The sequence below is a fragment of the Vulpes lagopus genome, chromosome 13 (genome assembly GCF_018345385.1).
Source record: "Vulpes lagopus strain Blue_001 chromosome 13, ASM1834538v1, whole genome shotgun sequence".
In the NCBI taxonomy this organism is placed as follows: domain Eukaryota; kingdom Metazoa; phylum Chordata; class Mammalia; order Carnivora; family Canidae; genus Vulpes; species Vulpes lagopus.
In genome coordinates, this window is record NC_054836.1 from 25,712,694 (window position 1) to 25,736,441 (window position 23,748).

General features: G+C 32.5%; 1 protein-coding gene across 6 annotated transcripts in view; it reads left to right on the top strand.

Annotated features, from left to right (window-relative positions):
- PHF14 (PHD finger protein 14) overlaps nucleotides 1–23,748 on the top strand; it is a 236,322-nt gene that overhangs the window by 112,751 nt on the left and 99,823 nt on the right. For all 6 annotated transcript variants that reach the window (XM_041728062.1, XM_041728064.1, XM_041728067.1 and 3 more), the window contains 2 exons: nucleotides 7,343–7,393; nucleotides 7,516–7,637. In XM_041728062.1, the coding sequence (XP_041583996.1) occupies nucleotides 7,343–7,393; nucleotides 7,516–7,637 (173 nt within the window). The remainder of the gene's footprint in view (nucleotides 1–7,342; nucleotides 7,394–7,515; nucleotides 7,638–23,748) is intronic.

Genomic DNA, 23,748 nt, shown 5'->3' on the forward strand with positions numbered 1-23,748 from the left:
GATCCTTCTTTACATTCCTAGTCTCTAATAGCCAGTTTATTGTCAAAATAACTGAGCAGCATAGTTACCCCACATACCAGTGCCTTCGCTTAAAATTCCAGTATTTTACTTGGATCCTATATTTAGTCATTTTAGTAATGCTTTTGCTACCATCCTTGATTCTCATCCTCTTGCCAGTCTGAGTTCTTTTTTCTATTCTTGCTGGAGAGTTGCCAGTTACGTATGTTTTTTGTTGTTGTTAGTCATTTTTTTCTATACTCATCTTTAAGGTGAATGTTGAGTTTTATATCCTTATTAACGGTATTAAAACTGACTTACTGGGATCCCTGGGTGGCGCAGTGGTTTAGTGCCTGCCTTTGGCCCAGGGCGCGATCCTGGAGACCCGGGATCGAATCCCACGTCGGGCTCCTGGTGCATGGAGCCTGCTTCTCCCTCTGCCTGTGTCTCTGCCTCTCTCTCTCTCTCTCTCTCTGTGACTATCATAAATAAATAAAAATTAAAAAAAAACAAAATAACATTTAAAAAAAAGAAAACTGACTTACTCCTACATTTAAGAATAATTTTGACTGTAGTTGAGAGTTTGAAAGATATGAGTAATATATGATTTTATTTTTAGCTTCTCCTTAGTTGCACTTAATCATATTTATAAATAATAATTCATGTAATTAATTGGTATCTGTAGACTCATGGACATGAACTCCTAAGTGGACAGGAACTGTCCTGTTTACTACTATGTGTCTATTACCTCCTACAGGGTTTGGTTCACGGCAGGTACTTAGTATTTCATAGTTCTTTCCATCTTTCACTATGGCTATGCATCTGAAGCTAGTGTCCTTTGAAGAATCTTTTTTCTAGTTCCTTCTTGTTAGAAAGCGAATTGGTCCTTTTCTCCTTATATATTAATCATATTTCTATGGTGAAACTAGAATTACTCAAAGGCAGCCCAGGAGACATTTGTGTAAGTATCTTGTTATTTAGATATTTTTCTGCATTATTTTTTCTGTGGAGACTTTACATTTGCTTTTATGCAAGGTAATTACTTTTGAAGAAAATATAGGTTAGCTTACCTATGTCCCTTTTGAAGTTACTTTAAAATTGATGTTTGTACTTTTTTGGCATATTTTCTAATGACTTTAATGTAACTTGAAAGCTTTCAGATTTTCTTTTCGTTTTCTCTACACTTTATGTTATCTAGTGACTTTTCATCTTTTATACAAGCGCCAAAGGACTTACTGGGACCCATCTTCTCATAGTCTTTTACACACATCCATCATTTTCTATTCTCTTTGAAGTTGTATATCTTTTTTCCTATCTCATACATTTTATTTTGTTTTATAGATCTCCTTTTTTTTTTTAAATAAATGCCATAAAAAGTCAAAATACCTTTTAGCAGTTTGAGTAAAACCATATTGTTTTTCAGGATGTGCTTGTTATAGATCATTATTTTGAAAAAAGACTTAAACACATGGCTAAATTGTTTAACATCTAATGTAACAGTACTAAGTCAATATAGCCTTTTCTAAATGGCATTCTCCATTTGAGAGATAATCAAATATCCTAGAGTTTACTTACATTGCATTTGTTTTTAAATTGATTTTACACATCCAAAATAATAGCCTATTTAACAGAGTTACAACCTAAGTCCTAAGAATTCGAGAAACTAGAATATGTTTTGTGTGTGTATATAATTTTTGGTGCTAGTTTAGTGGAAACAGAAGCATTTGGACTCAGCCCTATTGAAATGACTAAAGGTTACTGTGCATTGTTTCTTCACCTACTTGTTATTTTTATACTTTTTAAATTAAATTATTGCAGTTCTGGGAAGAAAACATTATTATTTTTTAAAGGATTTTATTTATTTATTTGAGAGGGAGCACAAGTGGGGAAAGGGGCAGAGGGTAGAAGCAGACTCCCCACTGACTGGGGAGCCTGATGAAGCACTTGATCCTGGGACCTCAGGATCATGACCTGAGCTGAAGGCAGACACTTAACTGACTAAGCCACCCAGGTGCCCCAGAAAGGGTTATTACATACGGAGGCTTTAGATATCAGAGTTACTGAGTCTGTTATTCAACTCAAGGTAACCTATGCTAAACAGATTACATAACCTCAGTTTGTTATAGATGCTTAGAAGAAACCCTGGCAAAAATTTTTGTGGTGAACTAGACAATATTTAACTCACTTTGGCTCACTTGGAAGAGATCTACTACAGGTATCCTTAGCTCAAATAATCCTATTCAGAGTTTAAAGACTCCTTCTGTGCTTTTTGCCCCTTGGAAATCTATCATTTTTATTTACTCCCTGGAATGTGGAATAAGGAGAACAAAGAATAGGCGGAGCTTTGGAATTTTGCTTATTTTGAATATACCATTATTCATGAGAAAGGTTTTATAGGAATGCTTATTTATTAATATGTAAAATGTATAATTTATTTTCTACTTTTAGGCTTGTGGTTATTTTAATTTATAGTGCTAAGAAAAATTGGTCATAATTTTATTCTTCATATTTTTCTAACCTTGTTAATATAAATTAAATTAGGTAAAAATAAACTCTACAGCCAAATGACAAGAAAGGAAAACACTCACTTTTGGTGATCACTATTCCATCTGTTATATGCCAGTAGCCAATAGAAACAGATGGTGCTTTGTTCACACCTTGTTTGTATGTATAACATTTTATTCTAAATATTTTATGAGCTTTAATATATGACTGTTTTCAACATATTGTTTTATAATTGGAAAGCATATACTTATTTTTTTAGGAATTTTATATAATAATTTATGTTGAAAATTAAAAAAAAATGATATTGAAGGATTTTGTATAACTGCCCCTTAGCTGTTGGCATTTTTTCCGCAGCATAAATCTGAATTTTAGCTTAGCAGAAATTGTGAAGGTTTGACCTAATTGTCTTAATTAACTTTGAATTTGGAATTTTGTTCATGAATAAGCATTTTCCTCTTTTTGTATAGAACTTACACAAGGAAGCATTCCTTATGTTTCTCTAACCACATATAAGCTTGTTTATTAATTGTCATTAAAAAGATCCATTTTAAATTTAGAGGAAACAGTACATAGATGAATATGTTGAAACCTATCTTAGTGATATCAAATATGTTGAGGCACTGTCTTTTAATTTTAAATTTAGTTCATTTGTCAAATGAATCATTCCAACCTTGGAAAAATCATCATGCACCTAACTTCATTGTAAATTAAATAACCCAGTGCTAAAGAATTAATGAAAATTTGTTACATGTTTTCTAGTCCAAATGAGTGAAGTTATTGATACATTTAATTATTTGTTTTAGATGAATAAACTATTAAAATGATGCGTGGTTGCTAAAAATACTCCTTTTTAACATATATACACTGTCTGTAATACCATGATACACTCTTTGTGTATATTTTATCCCCTTCTGTTTTTAAGAAAATGTACTCTAGACAGATAAAGAGCCAAGTGATCTATGCAATTCAGATTGTCCTTGTTCCTTAGGCAAATAAAATTCTTACAAAATAACAACAGAAAAAAAATAGAAATATGTCAAGTTTTGGAGTGAATTTCAAACTTTCATTTACTCTTAATAGCTTAATAATTACAAAAGAAAGCACAATTTGCAACTAAACCCTCAGTTATATAGAACTACGAGGTAATGTATCTATCTTTTTTAAGTTCTGAAGCATATGTTTGATAAATAAAATTCTTCCTTTTTCTACATGCTGTGTTCACCCTGCTGCTTTATTTATTTTTGTTTCTAAAATGGTGTCAGCCTCAGTATATATCATGAAATGACCAGCTAGTTATGAATACTTCTAATATATGTAAGATGGGGTAAGCCTTTGGATGATTGAGATTTATTAGATGAACCAAACATGTTTTTGTCACTCCTTTTTGCATCATTTCTCCCTCTTTCTAATTCCTCTTAGCATTCCTCTTCTGATTCAGGGATACCATGTGTAAGATATCTTCTCTGTTGTGATTGTAGGCAGTCATGAATTGTCATAGTTACAGTTGTTGCTACTTCATTAAAACTAGAAAAAAAAAAAAAAAGAAAGAAAGAAAGAAAACCCAGAACTGTCAGTATTTTCCTGGTTGGAGGACTTGGTATATGAAAAGTTGTCTTTGAATAATAATATTAATAATAATAATAATAATAATAATAATAATAATAATTTTTTCCTTCCTTCCTTCCTTCCTTCCTTCCTTCCTTCCTTCCTTCCTTCTCTCTTCTTCTTCTTCTTCTTCTTCTTCTTCTTCTTCTTCTTCTTCTTCCTTCCTCCTTTCTCCTTCCTCCTTCTTCCTTCCTTCTTCCTCCCCCCCTCCTCCTTCCTCCTCCTCCTCCTTCTTCCTCCTCCTCCTCCTCCTCCTCCTCTCCTCCTCCTCTTCTTCTTCTTCTTCTTCTTCTTCTTCTTCTTCTTCTTCTTCTTCTTCTTCTTCTTCTTCTTCTTCTTCTTCTTCTTTCTTCTTCTTTCTTCTTCTTTCTTCTTCCTTTCTTCTTCTTCTTCTTCTTCTTCTTCTTCTTCTTCTTCTTCTTTCTTCTTTCTTCTTTCTTCTTTCTTCTTTCTTCTTTCTTCTTCTTTCTTCTTTCTTCTTCTTTCTTCTTTCTTCTTCCTCTTTTTTTGGAAATATTACTGATGTGCTAAATGCCAAAGAAGAAGCTTGCTGTAATTTACTTTGGTAATGGATCATGTTAGTCATTGTACTGACAGAGTACCCAATTGGTAGAATATAGTATCAATTTAAGATATTGAGGTAAAATGGAAGAATTTTTCCTTTAGGCATTACAGTGTTATACACTTGATCTTAGCCAAAAGGCCGAGAAGCGATGACATTACAGTGTTACAATGTATTTAAGTACTCAAGTGAGAATAAGATATTTTCTTTCTCATAATAATTTTATTTATCTCTACTTGGATTACACTATTAACCTTGGATTTGGCATGCAAGAAAAATCACTGAATTGAGAGTTGAGATACGTGGGTTTGCAGTTTACCTCTGTCAGTTATCAGCTCTGTGATAATCAAGTCACTTGTTTGGACTGCTTTTCAGAGCTCCAAGATGCTATAATTTCATATTGCTTATAACACTTCTGCTTTTTCTGGCTGGGAACTGTTTATGTTTAGTTATTTAATATTACCACAGGAATACATCATTGATTATCATTTGGTAATAAGTGTACTTCATTTAACATGACTTTTATTAGAGTACCTGGGTGGCTCAGTCAGTTAAGCATCTGACTTCAACTCAGATCATGATCCCAGGGTCCTGGGATTGAGCCCTGCTTTTTGGCTCCTTGCTCAGCAAGGAGCCTGATTCTTTCTTTGCCTCTGACTGCTGTTCTTCATACTTCTGCACTCTCTCTCTCTTCAAATAAATAAATAAAATGTTTTTTTAAAAAAGTTTTATTTAAGTAACCTCTACACCCAACATGGGGCTGGAACTAATGACCCAGAGATGAAGAATTTCATATATACTCTTGGAACTGAGCCAGCCTGGCACCCCAAATATTTTCCCTTTGGTACCAATTATTTGGATCACCTGATGGAAATGCCCTTATTTATAAATTATACAAATTGAAAAGTAGATTACTGGAGAAGGGAACAATAATTTATCCATTATGTCAACTGTTTTATCATTTGCATTATCTAGTATATTTATGGTTTTAATCTAACCACTTGGTTATTTTATTAAAACATTTATTGAGTTTTTATGTAATACATATTATACTAAGTTTAATTGGGTCTAGAAGATGAATATGGCATGGTTCTTGACAGTTTTATGATGAACTGTGTTGGAGGACAGAAGTAGAAGCATAAAGGACAGGAATGTCACAGAAAGAAAAGATGAATATGTAAAGAGCTAGCCCCAAGATTTTAGCTGGAACATGGATAAGTGTTGTCAGCATTAAGGACTCTTCCACATTGATGTTCTCAGACCTTAATGTGTGTATAATTTACTTGCAGATCTTGTTAAAAGGAAGGCAGATTCTAATTCAGTATGTTGAAGTGAGTGTGAGCTTCTGTGTTTGTGACAAGCCCCCGGGTATGCCAGTGCTTATGAGCTATGATTGATATTTTGAGGAGCAAGGCTCAGTGCTGTTTTTTCAGAAGTAAGAATAGACTCTTTTTAGGGCTTGCATTTAAAGTCTTTTCCTAGATAAAGTCTTTCTTCTTCTAACTTACTCCATAATTTAATTAGAACATACTGATTAGCAGTACGAATATAAATGAATACAAAGTTTATAAATTTGCTTCTTTTGAATGACTAATTTAGTCAGCTGTTGGTTATATCTTGGAGCAGATTAAACAGTATGCAATTAGCCATGGTGTTAAATAACAAGGGACTCAATATTATGAAGAATTGAAATGGACAGTAATTTAGGAAAGCATCAGCTTGTACTGGACATCAGTTTTGTTCACAATTATTTGGTACCTATTCTAATTTGGGAATGTTCCTTGATCTTAAGGGTCAGACAAACAAATTTGTGGGAATGGTGCCTCCTTTATCTTTCAGCCTCTAAAGAACTGGTCTGCGTAGGAGGATTATAAATTTATAAGGCTGTGCAATGTGGGTGGAAATTTTCAACATACTGGATACAAATACTATTGTAGTTTTCTTTTAACATTTAGATGTCATCTTTCTAATGATAAATGTGTTCTGAAATATAGGATGTAAAATTTCAAGTAAATAAATTTAAAGTAAGTCACTTATACCATGTGTTAGTTAGGTTTTTATTTTTTCTTTCTTTCTTTTTCTTCTTCTTCTTCTTCTTCTTTTTTTTTTTTTTTTTTTTTTTTTTTTTTAAGTAGGTTCCATGCCCAGTGTGGAACATGAGTTTTAGTTAGTTTTATTTCATCTTGGATTTGGGGGAATCTGAGATCTTTTATTCCCACTTTTTGATGGCAGTTAAAAGTTGGTTGTTTATGTTATACAAACATGTATGTACTCTACACAAACATTGGAAATAATAGTAATATGAGTCCGGGTTTAGCGTTTCGGCTATAGAAGTCGTAGAAGTTAAAATTTAAATGCTCTGGATAAATCATGATTGTGTGACATGTGTGAAGTGTTGAAAATCATTTCAGCTGATTTTGGAGAACTTACTTTTCCTATCAGATAGTTGTGTAATTTAAAAGTAAAACGCTTGTAAAGTACATTTAATTTGTCATGTTTTATCTCTTCTGATATAAACTGTAACAAAGTGCACTAGAGCGATACAGTATTAATTAGAAATACTACTTTTTCAAGTGTTTAACTTAAAGCAGTAACATTTAACAGAAAATATTTATTTTTATTATTAATTAAACATTAGATATTTTTGTGGAATTTTTTTTTTTTTTTTCTTAGAGAACCAGAGGACGAAAGCGAAGCTTCATTCCTGAGGAAGAAAAACATGAGGTTGGAATAAGTTAAGCATTTTTTACAGTCTAAACTTTGAGAAACTTTCTTGCTTAAATTTTCTTTTTTCCTCATATCTTGGTTTTGTTTTATGTTTTGTTTTGTTTTCCCTTGTATGGCAGGAAAGAATTCCTAGAGAGAGAAGGCAAAGGCAGTCTGTGTTACAAAAGAAGCCTAAGGCTGAAGATTTGCGAACTGAATGTGCAACTTGCAAGGGAACTGGAGACAATGAAAATCTTGTCAGGTAAATTGGTTGCTGAGACTTTGTCTTTAGGGGATTGAGGTTCCATCTTCATCATTTTCTCATCACAGATATAATGGGGAAAAAATCACAGTATAGGACCTTTCTTAAAATCTTATTTAGTGGAAATAGTAGTTCAGAAACAGATTTCATCCACTTATTAACCTGCCACACATGGTTATTCTCTGGCTTTAGGTGTAATTAAGAGTGAAGTCTGGATTTTGAACACAAGAAACAATTTTCTCTTGACAATAGCAGTTAGCAATGCTCTGTGTTTATAGGCCATAAAAATAATTTCATCTAAACACTTCGTACTAAAGATTATTATTTCATTTCATAAACAATAAAATTCCTAAGTTGTTACATATTATAAAAGTTGAAGTTTATTAGTAATAATGATAGAGATTCTTTTTTATTTGACAAGAGCTTCATTAGTACTTCCTTACCATTTATCAAAATGAATGTGTTAAATGCTTCTCTCATGAAATAAAGAAAGGTGAAAAGATGGCCTAGATAGATTTTGTTTTTTGTTTTGTTTTCTTCTTTGTTTCTTTGTTTTGCTTTGGTACTTTTTTAAAGAATCAGACATAATGCTAATCAGGAATCTCAGCTGATGTTGCACAGTGACTATTCCTGAGGGTCCAGAGACTGCTAATTTTAGCCTTTTGCTTCTTGCTGAGATAAAGAAATTACTCAAAGCCCTGGGTGAGATGGAGGAGTGGGTGGAGTGGTGAGCAAAAGATCTAATTTAAAAGTAATATCATTCTTTCAAAGGACAGTGGCACAAAGAGTCTTCTAATATGTTAAGGAAGCCATTTCTGATTTCTTTCAAGAATTATCTTTTGATAAAGCCCTGTGAAATTAACTGAGGGCACAGAAATTAAATGTTTCAAAAAGAATGAGTTGTTAAAACATACATTAGCACTGTTAAATGATTTTAAATATTTGCTTCCAAAATGATGTCATTTATTTGCCATTAAAAAATCTAATTTCTGTTTGTTTTAATTCCTCAAATAAACGCATGCAGTTTTAAATTTTATGTGTTTTTTTTATACTATCATTAAAGAAAATGAGAAAATAAAAATTCCAGTGAAGAAATACAAGTGCTTCCACAGAGTTAGGAAGGTCTATCATGTTTGGTCAGTGTTCTCCGAAGTAGTACATAGTAATGAGAGCTATCCTGTAGATGAAACTCATTTAAATTTAGGGTAGAGTAGTTTTTGTATCAGAAGATACACATGAATAATTCTGACCATAATACAATTTTCTTTATGTAAAAAAAAAAAAAAAAAGAAATCCCAAGCATAAGCATAACATGATGGAGTGCATAAACAATAAAAATAAATAAAAGAAAAACACCGTAAAACAGTCTTATATAATGAACAAAAATTCAATCTAAAGGAAATCCCCTTGGGGTTGAGGGATGCATCTTGGGATCTGATCAGTTTGAAAAAGTAGTTAAAAACTAGAGAGCTGGTTCTCTTTTTAATTATGTGAAAATTATGTAAATAATTTTAATTATATGAAATAATACATAATTATATATAATTAGATTATATTATTTAATTTTATATATATATGTCCTCATATATTTTTTCAAGATCCTAAGCTGATTTATGACATTTTTGCTGTAGGACCTATAAATTTATTTATTTTATTTCCTTGGTCATTTATTTGAAAGAACGTAGGACATAAATTCATTTTTATTTTAAAAACCACTTTATAACAAGAGTATATCAACACATCATATTTTAGTTATCATAAAAAAGTAGGTATAATCTTTTTTTGATTCTTGATGAGATTTTAAAAATAGTATTAGCCTTTCCTATCATTTATTTAATTAATTATTGTTATAAAATTTCCATTCCTAATTGCATTATTGTAACATGCCAGTGTCTGGGATTTTGTGGAAAGTTCTTCTGGAAGGTAAAGATATTTTTGTTACTCTAGAAATGATGAATATACAAAGTCTTCCTTGATTTTGCCTTGATAAGAAGATAACATCACAGATTTTCTGCAAAGGTTTTAAAGAGGTAATGAAGAGGGAATTAAATGTTTTATAATATATATTAATGTTTTTGAGGATAAAATAAGCTGGATATAAAGCAATGACATAAAATGTTTTATAGCTATAATGTGATTCTTCTGTTATAAAACAAAACAAAACAACATATTCAGTTTTAGCGCTATTGCTCTTGGGTTAAAGAGAAGTTGTTTTTTTTTTACATAGAATTTCATGTGTTTAAAAAGGTAATCTTATAAGCTGATATTTGCCATTTTCCCTAACATGTCTTTAATTTTTTAATTGGCACCATTATTATTTGCAAATCACCCCCCAATCTATGCTTTTATGATTAAGTTGCATCTTAAATATTATGTACACATGCTATTTTTTAACTTTAATTTTAAGACATTTTAAATTAGACTTTACTTTTCCTAAAGATATATTTCAGTGCTTAGTCAGTGATATATTATGCTTACTATGTGTGTCTGTTAAGTTCTCATAAAATTAAATTTCTTGGGTGATAATTTAATTAATAATATTTTACTGAATATACTATATTTTCTCAGGTTCTTTTGAACTAGTGTACGTGATTCACTAGAACCTGCTGTTTAGCAGCTTTGATTTTGAAACCACACTTCTCTATGTAATTCAGGCTATATACAAAAAAAATCCTTCTTAATTATTTTCCTGGCTTTTTCAGTTACCTGTATATGTGTATATGTGAATTTACATGTATAATCTTTTCATATCATTGGGAAATTGAGTTCAGTTGATCCATTAACTGTAATATTAAGTTCTAGCTCTTATTTTTGGTTTGCCTCTAAGTTTTTCTCAGGTCTTTGGCAAGTAATTTAGCGTTTCTGTGTCTAAGTTTTTCCCTCTATTGTACATGATCAAAATTATACTCTGTTCTATTAGGGACTTAAATGAGTAATTACTGAGTGATAAATATTTTCCATATAAAGTGGTAGGGTAGTGGTATTGTTTAGTAATACAAAGGATACATATATGTGGGCTCCAAAATAAGGGTTCCAGTTGGTAAATATATTTCCATAATAATACATGCTTATTTTTGCTTTCCAGAGAATGTGCATGCCTTGTTTTTGTTGAATTTGTTGAAACATGTCAAAATGATTTGACTCAGCTATTTCCACTAGACATGGGAATCTGAAAATGATCAAGGTCCTAAAGAGAAAGATGGTTTACAGTATCTTACACATTTTTAAAAAATAGTGCCTTCTTTTTGCTATCTGCATTTAAAATTTAATTAAAAATTATATGGGAAATTCCCAATTAAAAATGTGTATTTCTTAGTGCTAAAGGTCACATTGAAGCTCTGTTTTGGAATTATGAAGTCTTTTTAGGTATTTATCTTTTTGTGATGGATGTTCTTGTTGAGGTAGTAATGGCCTATGTAGTGATACATTTATTGGTTTTTGTTTCCACAGTTCCTGGAACAATTAATACTCAGTAAATGCTGGGTAAATGAATGACTACTTCATATAAGTAATGACTGATCATTCTTTGCTGAATTAATTTAAAAAAATCTGTTATAATTTATTCCTAGAACAAATTGGTCATTAAATACAAGTATTTGATGAAGTTGTTTAAAAGGCTTAATAAAGGAAAATTGCTTTTATGTCACTAAAAATACAAGATGAATACAACTAAGGAAATAGAAACTACAGATCTCAGATTAGTTAGTTGATATATCAGTGTAATAAACAGAAATGAAGTGATCCCTCTCCTTGATCAAATTTGATCTGCAAAAGATATATTTTTAGATGTTGGTGCATCTTAAGTCTCCATCAAACTGTCAGATTAGGAATAAGAGCAAACTTTTAGACCTCAAATTTTAGCTTAACCCTGTAAACTTAGTGACACATTTTATTACTTAATGGAAGATAGAGAAAGAAAGGTTTTGTAAAGCTAAAAGCCCTAGAATCCATCAATCATCTTAAATAGTATCTTTAATTTTATTTTGTATTGTGGCCACTATTCAGAAGCATTGAGTGTAGGATATTATCCTATGAAGCTATTTCACTTTTTTATCTAGGTCCACATATTAAATGCTTACTATATTCTCCTCATTTGAGTAAATGGCAAATTACTTAGATACTGAACCATTTTGGTTATAAGATTAGGATGTCTGTTTGGTCTCTTAGCAATATTATTAGCACTTTTATTTATTTCATATTTTAAACATCTGGCTACTGAGTGCTTCCCTCCTAACTAACTTTGATTGTATCATAAGTGGTTAAGAACACCAGCAAAAATTCACGTTTATCAGATTTTTATTCAAATATTAATCTCTTTGATTACTCATATTTTTTAAAAATTATTTTGTTCTGACATGTATGGAGGCTTATTAGATTACCTGTGTTGTGGTTGAGGGGTTGTTTTCTTGCAGAGATTTTATTAGACTAAAGAGTAAAGCTGGGCAGCCCAGGCAGCTCATCAGTTTAGTGCCACCGTTAGCCCAGGGTGTGATCCTGGAGACTCTTGATCAAGTCTCACATCAGGCTCCCTGCATGGAGCCTGCTTCTCCCTCTGCCTGTGTCTCTGCCTCTCTCTTTCTCTGTGTCTCTCATGAATAAATAAATAAAATCTTTTAAAAAAAAAAGTAAAGCTATGATTAGTTATAATTTGTTACTATGCTCATAGAACATCAGGTCACTAAAAATGAATTGCTTTAAATTACTTTTAAAAAATGAAAAAAAAGAAAGGGTGCCTGGCTGGCCCAGTGGGTTGAGCACCCAACTCTTGGTTTCAGCTTAGGTCATGATTCGTGGGATTGAGCCACAATCCCACGATTGTGTTGTGGGATTGTTGTGTTTGCTCCTCGCTCAGCAGAGTCTGCTTGAGTTTCTCTCTCCCACCCCTTATGCTCCTCCACACCCCATCCCCCGCATACACACACTCTCTCTAAAATAAATAAATAAGTCTTTAAAAAATACTTAAAAAAAATGAAGCCTAGTGTTATTTTTTAAGAGCAGTTAAAATTGCAATTGGTAGATTTCTTAAATAGAATGACTTACTTTATTTTGATTACACACTTGTTAGTTTACTGTTTCTTGTGCAGTTTATCACACAGTAATCATTCTTAATGATAAAATTTACATACTGATGTAGGAATATCATGATTGTAAGTGATGGTGTTTGGATTATATGGATAATTTTAAATTAAAACCTAGAAACAACTACAAGTTTTAAAATGATTTGTGTCTTCTAATAAATTTCAAATATATGAAAAACAGATATTCCCCTGTACAAAGACATTTCTGGACAAACTTCTGTTTTTACTCTTTGCCTCTACAAGCAATTTCAAGGATAAGTTTTAGGTTTTTGTTTTACTTTGATTTGTCTTGCATTCCTGAGTCAGTGGTAGTGGTTCGTTAGTAGCATACAGTTACTTTATTCTAAAAGACTACTTCCAAAGCTTGGATTTCAATTATTTCTTTCAGTTATGTGTGGTAAAAATATATCCTCTCGTGTCTCCCTGACAGCCTTTGTGATATACCTCTTCCTTCAAGTTTGGCTGCTTCTCTCTCTGGTATATGTTTAACTTGGCTTTTCTCTCTTGAAATTATAACCATCTTGAAGGTAATAGTCTCTGTTCCACTTAACCTCATATAGCTTTGTGTTCTCATTCCAGTTAATGGTTTACATACTTTGTAGGAAGTTGCCTCAAGGAATCATTGCTAAGATAGTAAATCTTACTAATTTTTATGTTAGATTTAATAAAAAAAACAAAGAGCAACATATCAAGATTTCTCAGAAGACATATGGACTTCCTGTAACTCAGAGCCTGAAGAATTATGCTGCTCAACTCCTTTAATGGGGTTCACAGCCAAAGGGAAGAAAATTCTGGGATTCTATCCAAACTGAAGAAGCCTTAGAAATATTTGAAAATGTAAACAAAGGAACATAATTATGACCTCTGAAATTTTATTTTCTTTGATTTTTAACTGTCCTTTAAAATTTTTATTTATAATTTTAATAATGGTTATGGAAATGGTTGCTGTTCAAGGAAATTCTGATATGATTAGTGAAAATAATACCATCTAATACTTGAGCAAAATTAAAATTCAGTAAAATTAAGAACACCTATCTCTGCCACATTCTGGAGTGTTAAACATAATTATGTTCCTGTTATGAGAAATATTCATAAACTTCCATTTTGTTTAGCACACAGTTGATTTTTAATCTTTTGGTATCTTTAAAAAAAAGATACTACTTTATGAGGTCATCTTTAGTTTTGAAAGCTTTATTTATTCTTGAAAACTTGGTTGTTTAATTGTTTTAACTTTTAAAAAGCTGCTTAATTGGGTAAGCCTAATGCTGGACATAAAACTATAAGAATGATAATATTTAATATATGAAAAATGCTAGAATGTATGAAGAAATAAGTACGATTATTGGTTAACAAAGATATTTTTCTTTCCCTTATTATTAAAGATAAGTAGGAAAAAAGGAGCATATATGTTATAATTTAAATATCCTTGATATATTTTTAAAAGTAGATGTTTTGATGAAATACAATCTTAGTAATTTGGATGTAGATGACAGAAAATTAAAAGTAAAAAAATGACTATTCCTAAATAGAAACTTAATCAATTTTGTTTCAAGTTTTTAAAATCTAGGCTATGTTAACTACATAGACAAAAAACAATTCAATGTTCCTAAAATTGTAAATTCTAAAGTAATAATGCAATGATGAAACAAGCTTAACCAGCTTCGTGGAAACGTTTCCATTTATTAAAATTTATTAAAAAGTATCATGTTCGGTACCTCTGTTTGCTTGAGTTTAGGATATATGGGAGGTAGTTTCAGAATTGCCAACCAAAACAACTACAAAAGGTATAGCTACTAAGCTCACTAGTATATGTGTGTGTTGTGGGGGGCATAAGTTACATACAATGAAATGCATAAATGTTAGTGGATAAATTGATGGTTTTTCACAAAAGCATGCACTCATGTAACCCCCATTTCTAATAATAGCTGGAACATTGTCATCACTTCCAAGAATTTGTGGCCTTTCCCAGTCATTCTTCTCAAAGGCGCCCATTTTTCTATTTTATTTTCAACCATATGTTAGTTTTGCCTCTGGTAGAATTTCATATAAATGATATGTTTAGTTTTTATTTGATGTCAGCTATTTCAAGGAGTATGTGAGGGATTCCTACTGTAGTTTTAATTTGCATTGGTCTGATATATATAATATATAACACATTGTCATGCACTCCCAGGCTATTTGGATTCTCTATTTGAGAACTAATTCTTTTGCCCATTTTTTATTTTAAAGATTGGGTTTTATGTTTAGTATTGAGCTTTAGAAATTTTAAAATATATTTTGAATATAAGTCCTTTTATAAATGTTTTTCAAACATATTCTCCTTATTCATGACTTGCTTATTCATTTCCTTAATGGTATCATTTAAACAGCAGAAGTTACTGAGTAGAAATTAAAATTAAACACCCTTTTCTTTTATGATTATTGCTTTTGTTTCCTATCTAAGAATCCTTTGCTAAATCCAGGTAACAAAGATTATTACCTTCATTTTCTCCTAGAAGCTTTATGACTCTAATATTGAGATATATGATCAATCTGAAATTAATTTTTGTTTAGGGTCACAGGTAGAGTTAAGGAAGGTTTATTTATTATCTCATGTGGGTTTCCAGTTTCCCAGCACCATCTATTGAGGATGCTTGTCTTCCTATATTAAGTTGCTTTGGTATCACTGTTAAAAATCAGTTGGCTTTTTAAATGTGAGTCCTTTTGAAACTATATTCTGTTCCATTAAGCTATCTATTTATTCCTATGCCAGTATCAATTGCCTTGATTACTGAAGCCTTATAGTAAGTTCTTTTGTGCTTCTAGTTCCTTTGCATTTTCATATAAATGTTAGAAATACTTGTCCATTTTCATTTAAAAAAAAAACGAAAAAAAAAAAAGAAAGAAGACTAGACATAATACCATAAAAGGCACAGGCAGTAACAAAACCACAAAAATAGATAAGTTGAACTTCATGTAATTTTTTTTTTAAGATTTTTATTTATATATTCATGAGAAACAGAGAGCACAGCAGAGACAGGCAGAAGGAGAAGCAGGCTCCATGCAGGGAGCCCGATGTGGGACTCAATCCTGGTACTGCAGGATCACGCCCTGGGCCAAAGGCAGGCACTCAACTGCTGAGCCATCCAGGCTTCCCTGAACTTCATTTAAAATTAAACTTTTATGTATCAAAGGACAGTATCAACAGAGTGAAAAGGTAGCCCCAAAAAATGTGAGAAAATATTTGCAAATCATGTATCTGATAAGAGATTGGTAATCAAAAATACATAAAGAACCACGACTCATCAGCAAAACAAAAAAGGTAATTAAAAACTAGCAAAGGACTGGAGTAGACATTTTGCCAGTGAAGATATACAACAGCTAACAAACACATGAAAAGATCCTCAGCATCACTCATTATTAGAGAAATTCAAATGAAAACCACAAGATACCATGTCAGACCATTAGAATGTATATTTTAAAACCGAAAATAACAAGTGTGGTGATGATGTGGTGAAATTGGATCCATTGTGCACTGTTGATGAGACTATAAAATGGTGCATCTACTGAGAAAAACAGTATAGCAGTTCCTCAACAAATTAAAAACAGAATTGCCATATGATCCAGCAGTTCCAGTTCTCAGCATATATCCAAAAGAATTGAAGGCAAGGACTTAAGATACTGTACATCCATGTTCATAGCAACATTAGAGGCAATAGCCAAAAGGTGGAAACAACCGAAATGTCCATTTATGGATGAATGGATAAACAAAATAGGGCATATACATATAATGGAATATTATTATTCAGCCTTAAAAGTAAGGAAATTCTGACATACAATATGGATGAACCTTGAAGACCTTATGTTCAATGTCTGATTCCACATAATATGAGTTATTTAGAGTAGTCAAATTCATAGAGACAGAAAGTAGAATATTGGTTTCCAGGGATAGGGTGACTGGAAAGTTACTGTTTGATGGGCACAGAGTTTCATATCGGGAAAATGAAAAGTTGCAGAGATGGATGGTGGTAATGGTTGCAGAGCAATATAAAAGTGCTTCATGGTTCAGTTGGTTAAATGTCCCAACTCTTGATTTTGGCTCAGGTCATGATCTCAAGGTTGTGAGATGAGTGTGGGGCTCAGCTGTGGGCATGAAACATGCTTAAGAATCTCTCTCTCCCTCTGCCTCTGCCCTTCCTCTCTCCCTCTCTCTCAAAAAAAATTTTTAAAAAAAGTCTACATAATGCCTTAGAACTGTACACCTAAAAAATGCTTAAAATGATAATGTTATGTATACTTAACTACAGTTTTTTAAAGACCAAAACAGAAAGCCTACTGCAATTATGATTAATTTTGTGTTGAATATGTGGATGAATTTGGAGGAGCATTAACATTTGAAGAGTATTGTCTTTTTTTAATTTTTTAAGATTTTACTTATTTGAGAGAGAAAGTGTACAAGCAGGAGGAAGGGCAAAGGGAGAGGAAGAAGGAGACTCTCTGCTGAGTGCGGAGGTGAACATGGGGCTCTATCCCTGGATCCTGAGAATATGACCTAAGCTGGAGTCAGATACTCAACCAACTGAGCCACCAGGCACCCTTTGTCTTTTTTAAAAATTATTTTTTTAGTTTAGTTTTAAATTTTGATTTCAGTATAGTTAACGTACAGTGTTATATTATTTCAGATGTACAATATAGTGACTCAACAATTCTATACATTACTCAGTGCTTATCATGATAAATATACTCTTTAATCTCCATCACTTATAACCCCTTCCCACTCACCTCACCTCCGGTAACCATCAATTTGTTCTCTATAGTTAAGAGTGTGTTTCTTGGTTTGTCTCTCCTCTTTTTCTTTGTTCATTTGTTTTATTTCCTAAATCCCACATATGAGGAAAATCATATGGTATTTGTCTTTCCCTGGCTGGCTTATTTTGCTTAGCATTATACTCTAGCTCCATCCATGTTGTTGCAAATGGCAAGATTTCATTCTTTTTTATGCCTAAATAATATTCCATTATATGCATAATATATAATTATATAATATTATAATATTAGATTATATAATTACATTATTTTAATTATATAAAATAAAAGTAAAAATAATATATATAAATGTATGTAAATAATATATAAAATATATAATAAAAATAAAATAAATGAATTATAAAATATGTATATTAATTATATAATAAATATATTATTATCAATATATATCTCATCTTTACCCATTCATTTAATGATTGACACAGGCTGCTTCCATTATTTGGCTATAATAAGTAATACTGCAATAAACATCAAAGTGCATGTATCCCTTTGAATTAGTGTCTTTGTATTTTTGGGTAAATACACAGTAGTACAATTACTGGATAGTAGAGTAGTTCTATTTTTCAGTTTTTGAGGAACCTCCATACTGTTTTCCACAGTGGCTACGCCAGTTGTATTCCCAGCAACAGTGCAATAGAGTTCTCCTTTCTCCACATGCTTGGTAACATCTGTCATTTCCTGTGTTGTTGATGTTAGCCATTCTGACAGATGTGACGTGATATGTAGTTTTGATTTGCATTTCCCTTGTGATAAATGGTTTTGAGCATTTTTTATGTGTCTGTTGGCCATCTGTATGTGTTCTTTAGAGGAATGTCTCTTCATATCTTCTGTTCATTTCTCATTGGATTATTTGTTTTTGGGTGTTTAACAGGATTGTGTTCTGATCCTTGAACTTGATATATCTCTGCATTTATTCACATTTTCAGATATCCTATATTTTTTTTTCTCATCAATGTCTTTGTACTTTTCAGTATAAAAGTCTTGCATGTCTTTTATTAAATGTATTTCTATGCATTTAGTGTTTTTTGATGTTATTGTATAAGAGATTTTTAAATATAATTTTTAAAAACTGTTTATCCAAGCATGGAGAGCTGCCAGGTATTGAGGTGTTCAGTTAGGACAATTAAAATTATTTATTTACTTATTCCAGTAGTATAAACAAGATACCAAACAGGAAAAATTGCTGGCTCCTCCAATACTCCAGTTTCTCCACTGAATAGTACTAGATAAAGGTCAAATTAATCAGTACAGACATGGAGGGGAGTGGGGGCATTAATGTCACTGCTGAGGGAGTCCTGAACAAAAAGCTTTTGCTGTTTTATGGACCCAGGCACTGGGAATAGGTCCGGGAAGCAGAAAATAATTGAGTCAGTAAAGTCTTAAAGACCACTCAATAAGGAGATTTGGCAGAGGTGCATGAGCTCTTACTTCAGTGTTTGAGTCTACCCCCTCCTTCCTCCACATCAGGAGGCTTCAAAAATTACACCAATCTTGCAGTCCGGGGATAAGCCCCCTCCAGGTCATGAAGTATTGCCTCGTATATATGTTTTTGGATTTCATTTGGTAATATTGCTAAAATTTGTTATTGAAATCAAGTAAAATTTGATAATGGTTTTGGCTCTCTATTGATGAAAGTACTGTTCTTGTTAATTTCTTGTAGTCTTTATCAGGTTTTGTTCTCAGGGTATACTGGATTTCTAAAAGGCACTAGAAAGTATTCCTGTCTCATCTGTGTTTGCTTACAATCGATATTTCTTCACTAATTTTTTTTTTTTTTTTAATTTCCCAATGAAACCATCTGGGCCACGGCTTTCTTTCTTGGATGGTTTTTGATAATTCATTTTTTTTTGATAATTCAATTTTTAAAATAAATACAGATTGAACTTTTTAATTTTGTTTTGTGTCAGTTTTGATAAGATGGGTTTTCCAAAGAATTTATTAATTTTTTCTCTGTTGTCAGTTACTTATTTTCTTTAGTCGTACTCATCTTTTTTTTTTTAAAGAACAGTTAAAATTTAAAGTACATCTTACATACAAAAGAGTATTGACTTACATGTCCAGTTTTAAGAAAAAATCTGTTCATGACACAAAAATAGAACAGGCAGCTATTTACTGATCACATAGACTAAGAAACTGAACATTATTCAAACCTTTGAAACTCTTCAGTCCCCCTCCTGGTCACACCTTCCTGCCTCTGCGTACACTTATCTTTGGATATGCACTATTTGCTTGTGACTTTTCTACTTCTTGTAATATTTTGGATCACATTCTCTTCTAAGACAAAGTCAGTATTTACTTCTTCCACGTATCCTTCTTGACTTACATGATGCCGCAGTGATCTTTTTCTTGCCTTGGTTGCCCTTGGGACCCACATAAAATCCTACATCATGTTGTCATCGTCTTGTTTGAAAATTGTCTCTGAGTTATTTTTACTTTTTCAATTAGATAAGGGCAGGGTCTTAGCCTTCCATTTATTTGTGATAGTTCTTAAAGTCTAATATAATATACTATGGCACAGGCAGCTAATTCAGAATAAATACTTCTTGATTTGCTGATGCATTAAGTCTGTACACTTTTATCGCTTTATTTATTTCATTTTCTTAGTTTTTACTTTTAAATATTTTATTATTTGAGAACAACAGTGAGAGAGCCCCTGCTTGCATGAGCACAAGCAGGGGAAGGGGGACAGAGGGAGGAGCAGGCTCCCTGCTGAGCAGGGATTATAACCTGAGCCAAAGGCTGATGCTTAACTGACTAAACCACCCAGGCACCCCCACTTTTGTAACTTTATACAATTGAAATAGTTCATAATCTCTCTGAGGGCAGGGACATTTCTTTAAATAAATCCTGCTTGTTTTATTTTTAAATTTTATAAACATTTTTAATTATCAAAAACAAAAATAGTATATACATGTTGTAAAGAAACAAGAAGGTAAATAATAGTTTTTTGATTGATTACTTCACTGAGAGATCTCGGCTACTTCATACTTGTCATTTGCCAGTTCTTTCATTTTAGGCAAGTCAGTTCATCTCTGTGTTATCTCTGTTTTCTTATTTCAGTAGAAGAATTTAGGCTGTGTCATCTCTGAGGTTTAACAAAGTAGCTCTGCTATTCACAGATTATGTGACACTCTAAGTTCCTAACTCCATGCTACTTTTTTGTTTACATTCCCTCACAAGCTCTCCTGGCAACATTCAGTAGCATCTCTTTTGAGGCTACTCTGTAACTACATAGAATATGATTATTTTTCTTGATTAATTCTCAAAAAAAAGGTTTCTTAGATCCATTTTCTTGTTGCTGTGTCTCTCATTTAGCTAAAGAGGAGTGGAAAGTAAGTTCATTCACAACACCTTCTGTTGATAAATAGCATGTACTAATTTTTATTTTTTTTAAGATTTATTTATTTTAGAGAGAGAGAACATAAGGTGGGAGAAGGAGCAGAGAGAGATGTACAGAGAGACAATGTCAAGCCGAATCCCTGCTGAATGTGTACCCTGACATGGGGCTCAATTCCATGACCCTGAGATCATGACCTGAGCCAAAATCAAGGGTTAGAAGCTCAACTGACTGAGCTATGCAGGCACCTGAATACTTCCTTTCTTTTTAAAAAGTAAATATACTGAGGTCCAGTGTTCATGCCATAAGATACAGCATTATAAATGTAGAACATAATGATTTTTAATAAATTTGTAAAGTGGTTTGCCATCACTGCAATCTAGTTTTATAGTATTTTTATCACCTCAAAAAGTGCTATGCCTATTTACTGTTAAATCTAGCTTCCAACCTCTTTAAATGTTCTATTGTCACTGGTTCCGCATAGCCTATTCCTTTCCTGACCTTTTTTCATTTTTTTTTTAAGATTTTATTTATTTATTCATGAGAGACAGAGAGAGAGAGAGAGAGAGAGAGAGAGGCAGAGATACAGGCAGAGGGAGAAGCAGGCTCCATGCAGGGAGCCTGACCTGGGACTCAATCCCAGGTCTCCAGGATCAGGCCCTGGGCTGAAAGTGGCGCTAAACTGCTAAGCCACCCAAGCTGCCCCTTTATTCATTTTCATATTACTATTATACATGTTTCTGGTTACAGATTTTTTTTCAAAAATTTTTTTAATATACTGAAGGCAACAAAGATTCTTTTAAAAAAAAAAAGATTTTATTTATTTGAGAGAGAGAGCATAAGCAGGAATGACAGAGGGAGAGGGAGAGGAAGAAGCAGGCTCCTGCTGAGTAGAGAGGCAGCCTTGGGATTCAATCCCAGGACTCCAGGATCATGACCTGAACTGAAGGTGAACAGATGCTTAACTAACTGACCCACCCAGGTGCCCAACAAAGATTCTTTTTCTGATCCAAACTTTAGTCAGATTCCTGAACTTCCTCCTAGGTTCATCTGTGTACTTCATTGTAAATATGGTTTTGTCAAGAACCCTGCTAAGTCAGGTGGGTTTTTTAAAATTTTTCACAGTTTTTCTTTTTGTGCATTTTTATTTGTAATGTTTCTCTCAGACAAATAGTTTTTACCCCACAGCTAATCTTACTTTTTGCTAACTTCCAGGTATTGCCCTGAGTTTCTGGCCTCCAAAATATTTTAGTGCTATTCCTATTTTAATGCTGTGTTGCTTAGCTTTTGCTGCTTTTTTTTTTTTTTTTAAGATTTCTTTATTTAATTGAGACAAAGAATGCAAACAGGGAGAGGGGCAGAGGGAGAAAATCCCAAGCAGAGTGCAGAGCTCAAGGTATGGCTTGATCCCATGACCCTAAGATCATGACCTAAGCTAAAACCGAGATTTGGTTGCCCAACACAAGGAGCCACCTAGGCACCCCACTTTTAGTTTTTTTTTGAAGTATAATTAACATGTAGTGTTATGTTAGTTTCAGGTATGCAATCTAATGATTTAACAATTCTATAAATTACTCAGAGCTTATCATGGTAAGTGTACTGTTAATTTTTATCTATGTCACTTCTCTTCCCACCCACTTCCCCTCTGGCAACCATCAGTTCTCTAATAGTTAAGAGTCTGCTTTCGTGTTTTCTCTTTTTTTCCTTTGTTTATCAATTGTTTTCTTTCTTAAATCCCATGTATGAGTGAAATCATATGGTATTTATCTGACTTATTTCACTTATCACAGTACCCTCTAGGTCCATCCATGTTGTTGAAAATAGCAAGATCTCATTCCTTTTCATGGCTAATATTCATTCATTCATATTCATACACACATGCACCACATCTTTACCCATTCATCTGTCAATACACAATTTACTTGGCTTGCTTCCATAGCTTGTCCACTGTAAATAATGCTGCAGTAAAAGTAGGGGTGCATATATCTTTTCAAATTGCTGTTTTTGTTTTCTTTGGGTAAATACCCAGTAGTGGAATTACTGTATCATACAGTAATTCTGTTTTTAATTTTTTGTGGACCTCCATATTGTTTTTCTACAGTGTTTGCACCAATTTGCATTCCCACCAGTGGTGCATCAGGGTTCCTTTTTCTCCACATCCTTGCCAGCACTTATTATTTCTTGTCTTTTTTATTTTAGCTATTTTGACTAGTGTGAGATGATATTTAATTGTTTTGATTTGCATTTCCCTGATGATGTGTGATGTTCAGCATCTTTTCATGTGTTTGTTGGCTGTTTGTATGTCTTCTTTGGAAAAATGGTCCTCTTCCCATTTTTTTATGAGATTGTTTAGTTCTTTGGTGTTAAGTTGTATAAGTTCTTTATATGTATTTTAGATATTTACCCCTTTTCTGATATATTATTTGCAAATATCTTCTCCTAGCCCAAAGTTTACTTTATGCTTTTGTTGATGGTTTCCTTCCCTGTACAAAAGCTTTTTATTTTGGTGCACTCCTAATAGTTTAATTTTGTTTTTGTTTCTCTTCCCTGAGGAGACACATCTAGAAAAATGTTGCTAAGGCTGATGTAAAAGAAATTGCTGCCTGTGTTTTCTTTTAGGAATTTTATGGTCTCAGGTATCACATGTAGGTCTTTAATCCACTTTGAGTTTATTTTTGTGCATAGTGTAAGGAAATGGTTCATTGTTTTTTTTGTTTGTTTGTTTGTTTGTTTTGTATACAGTTGTCCCATTGTCCCAGCACCATTTGTTGAAAAGACTATCTTTTCTCCATTTTAATCCTTACCTCCTGTAGTTTAATTGACTAGTTACACTTGGGTTTATATCTGGATTCTATTTTGTTTCATTGATCTATGTGTCCCATTTTTGGAC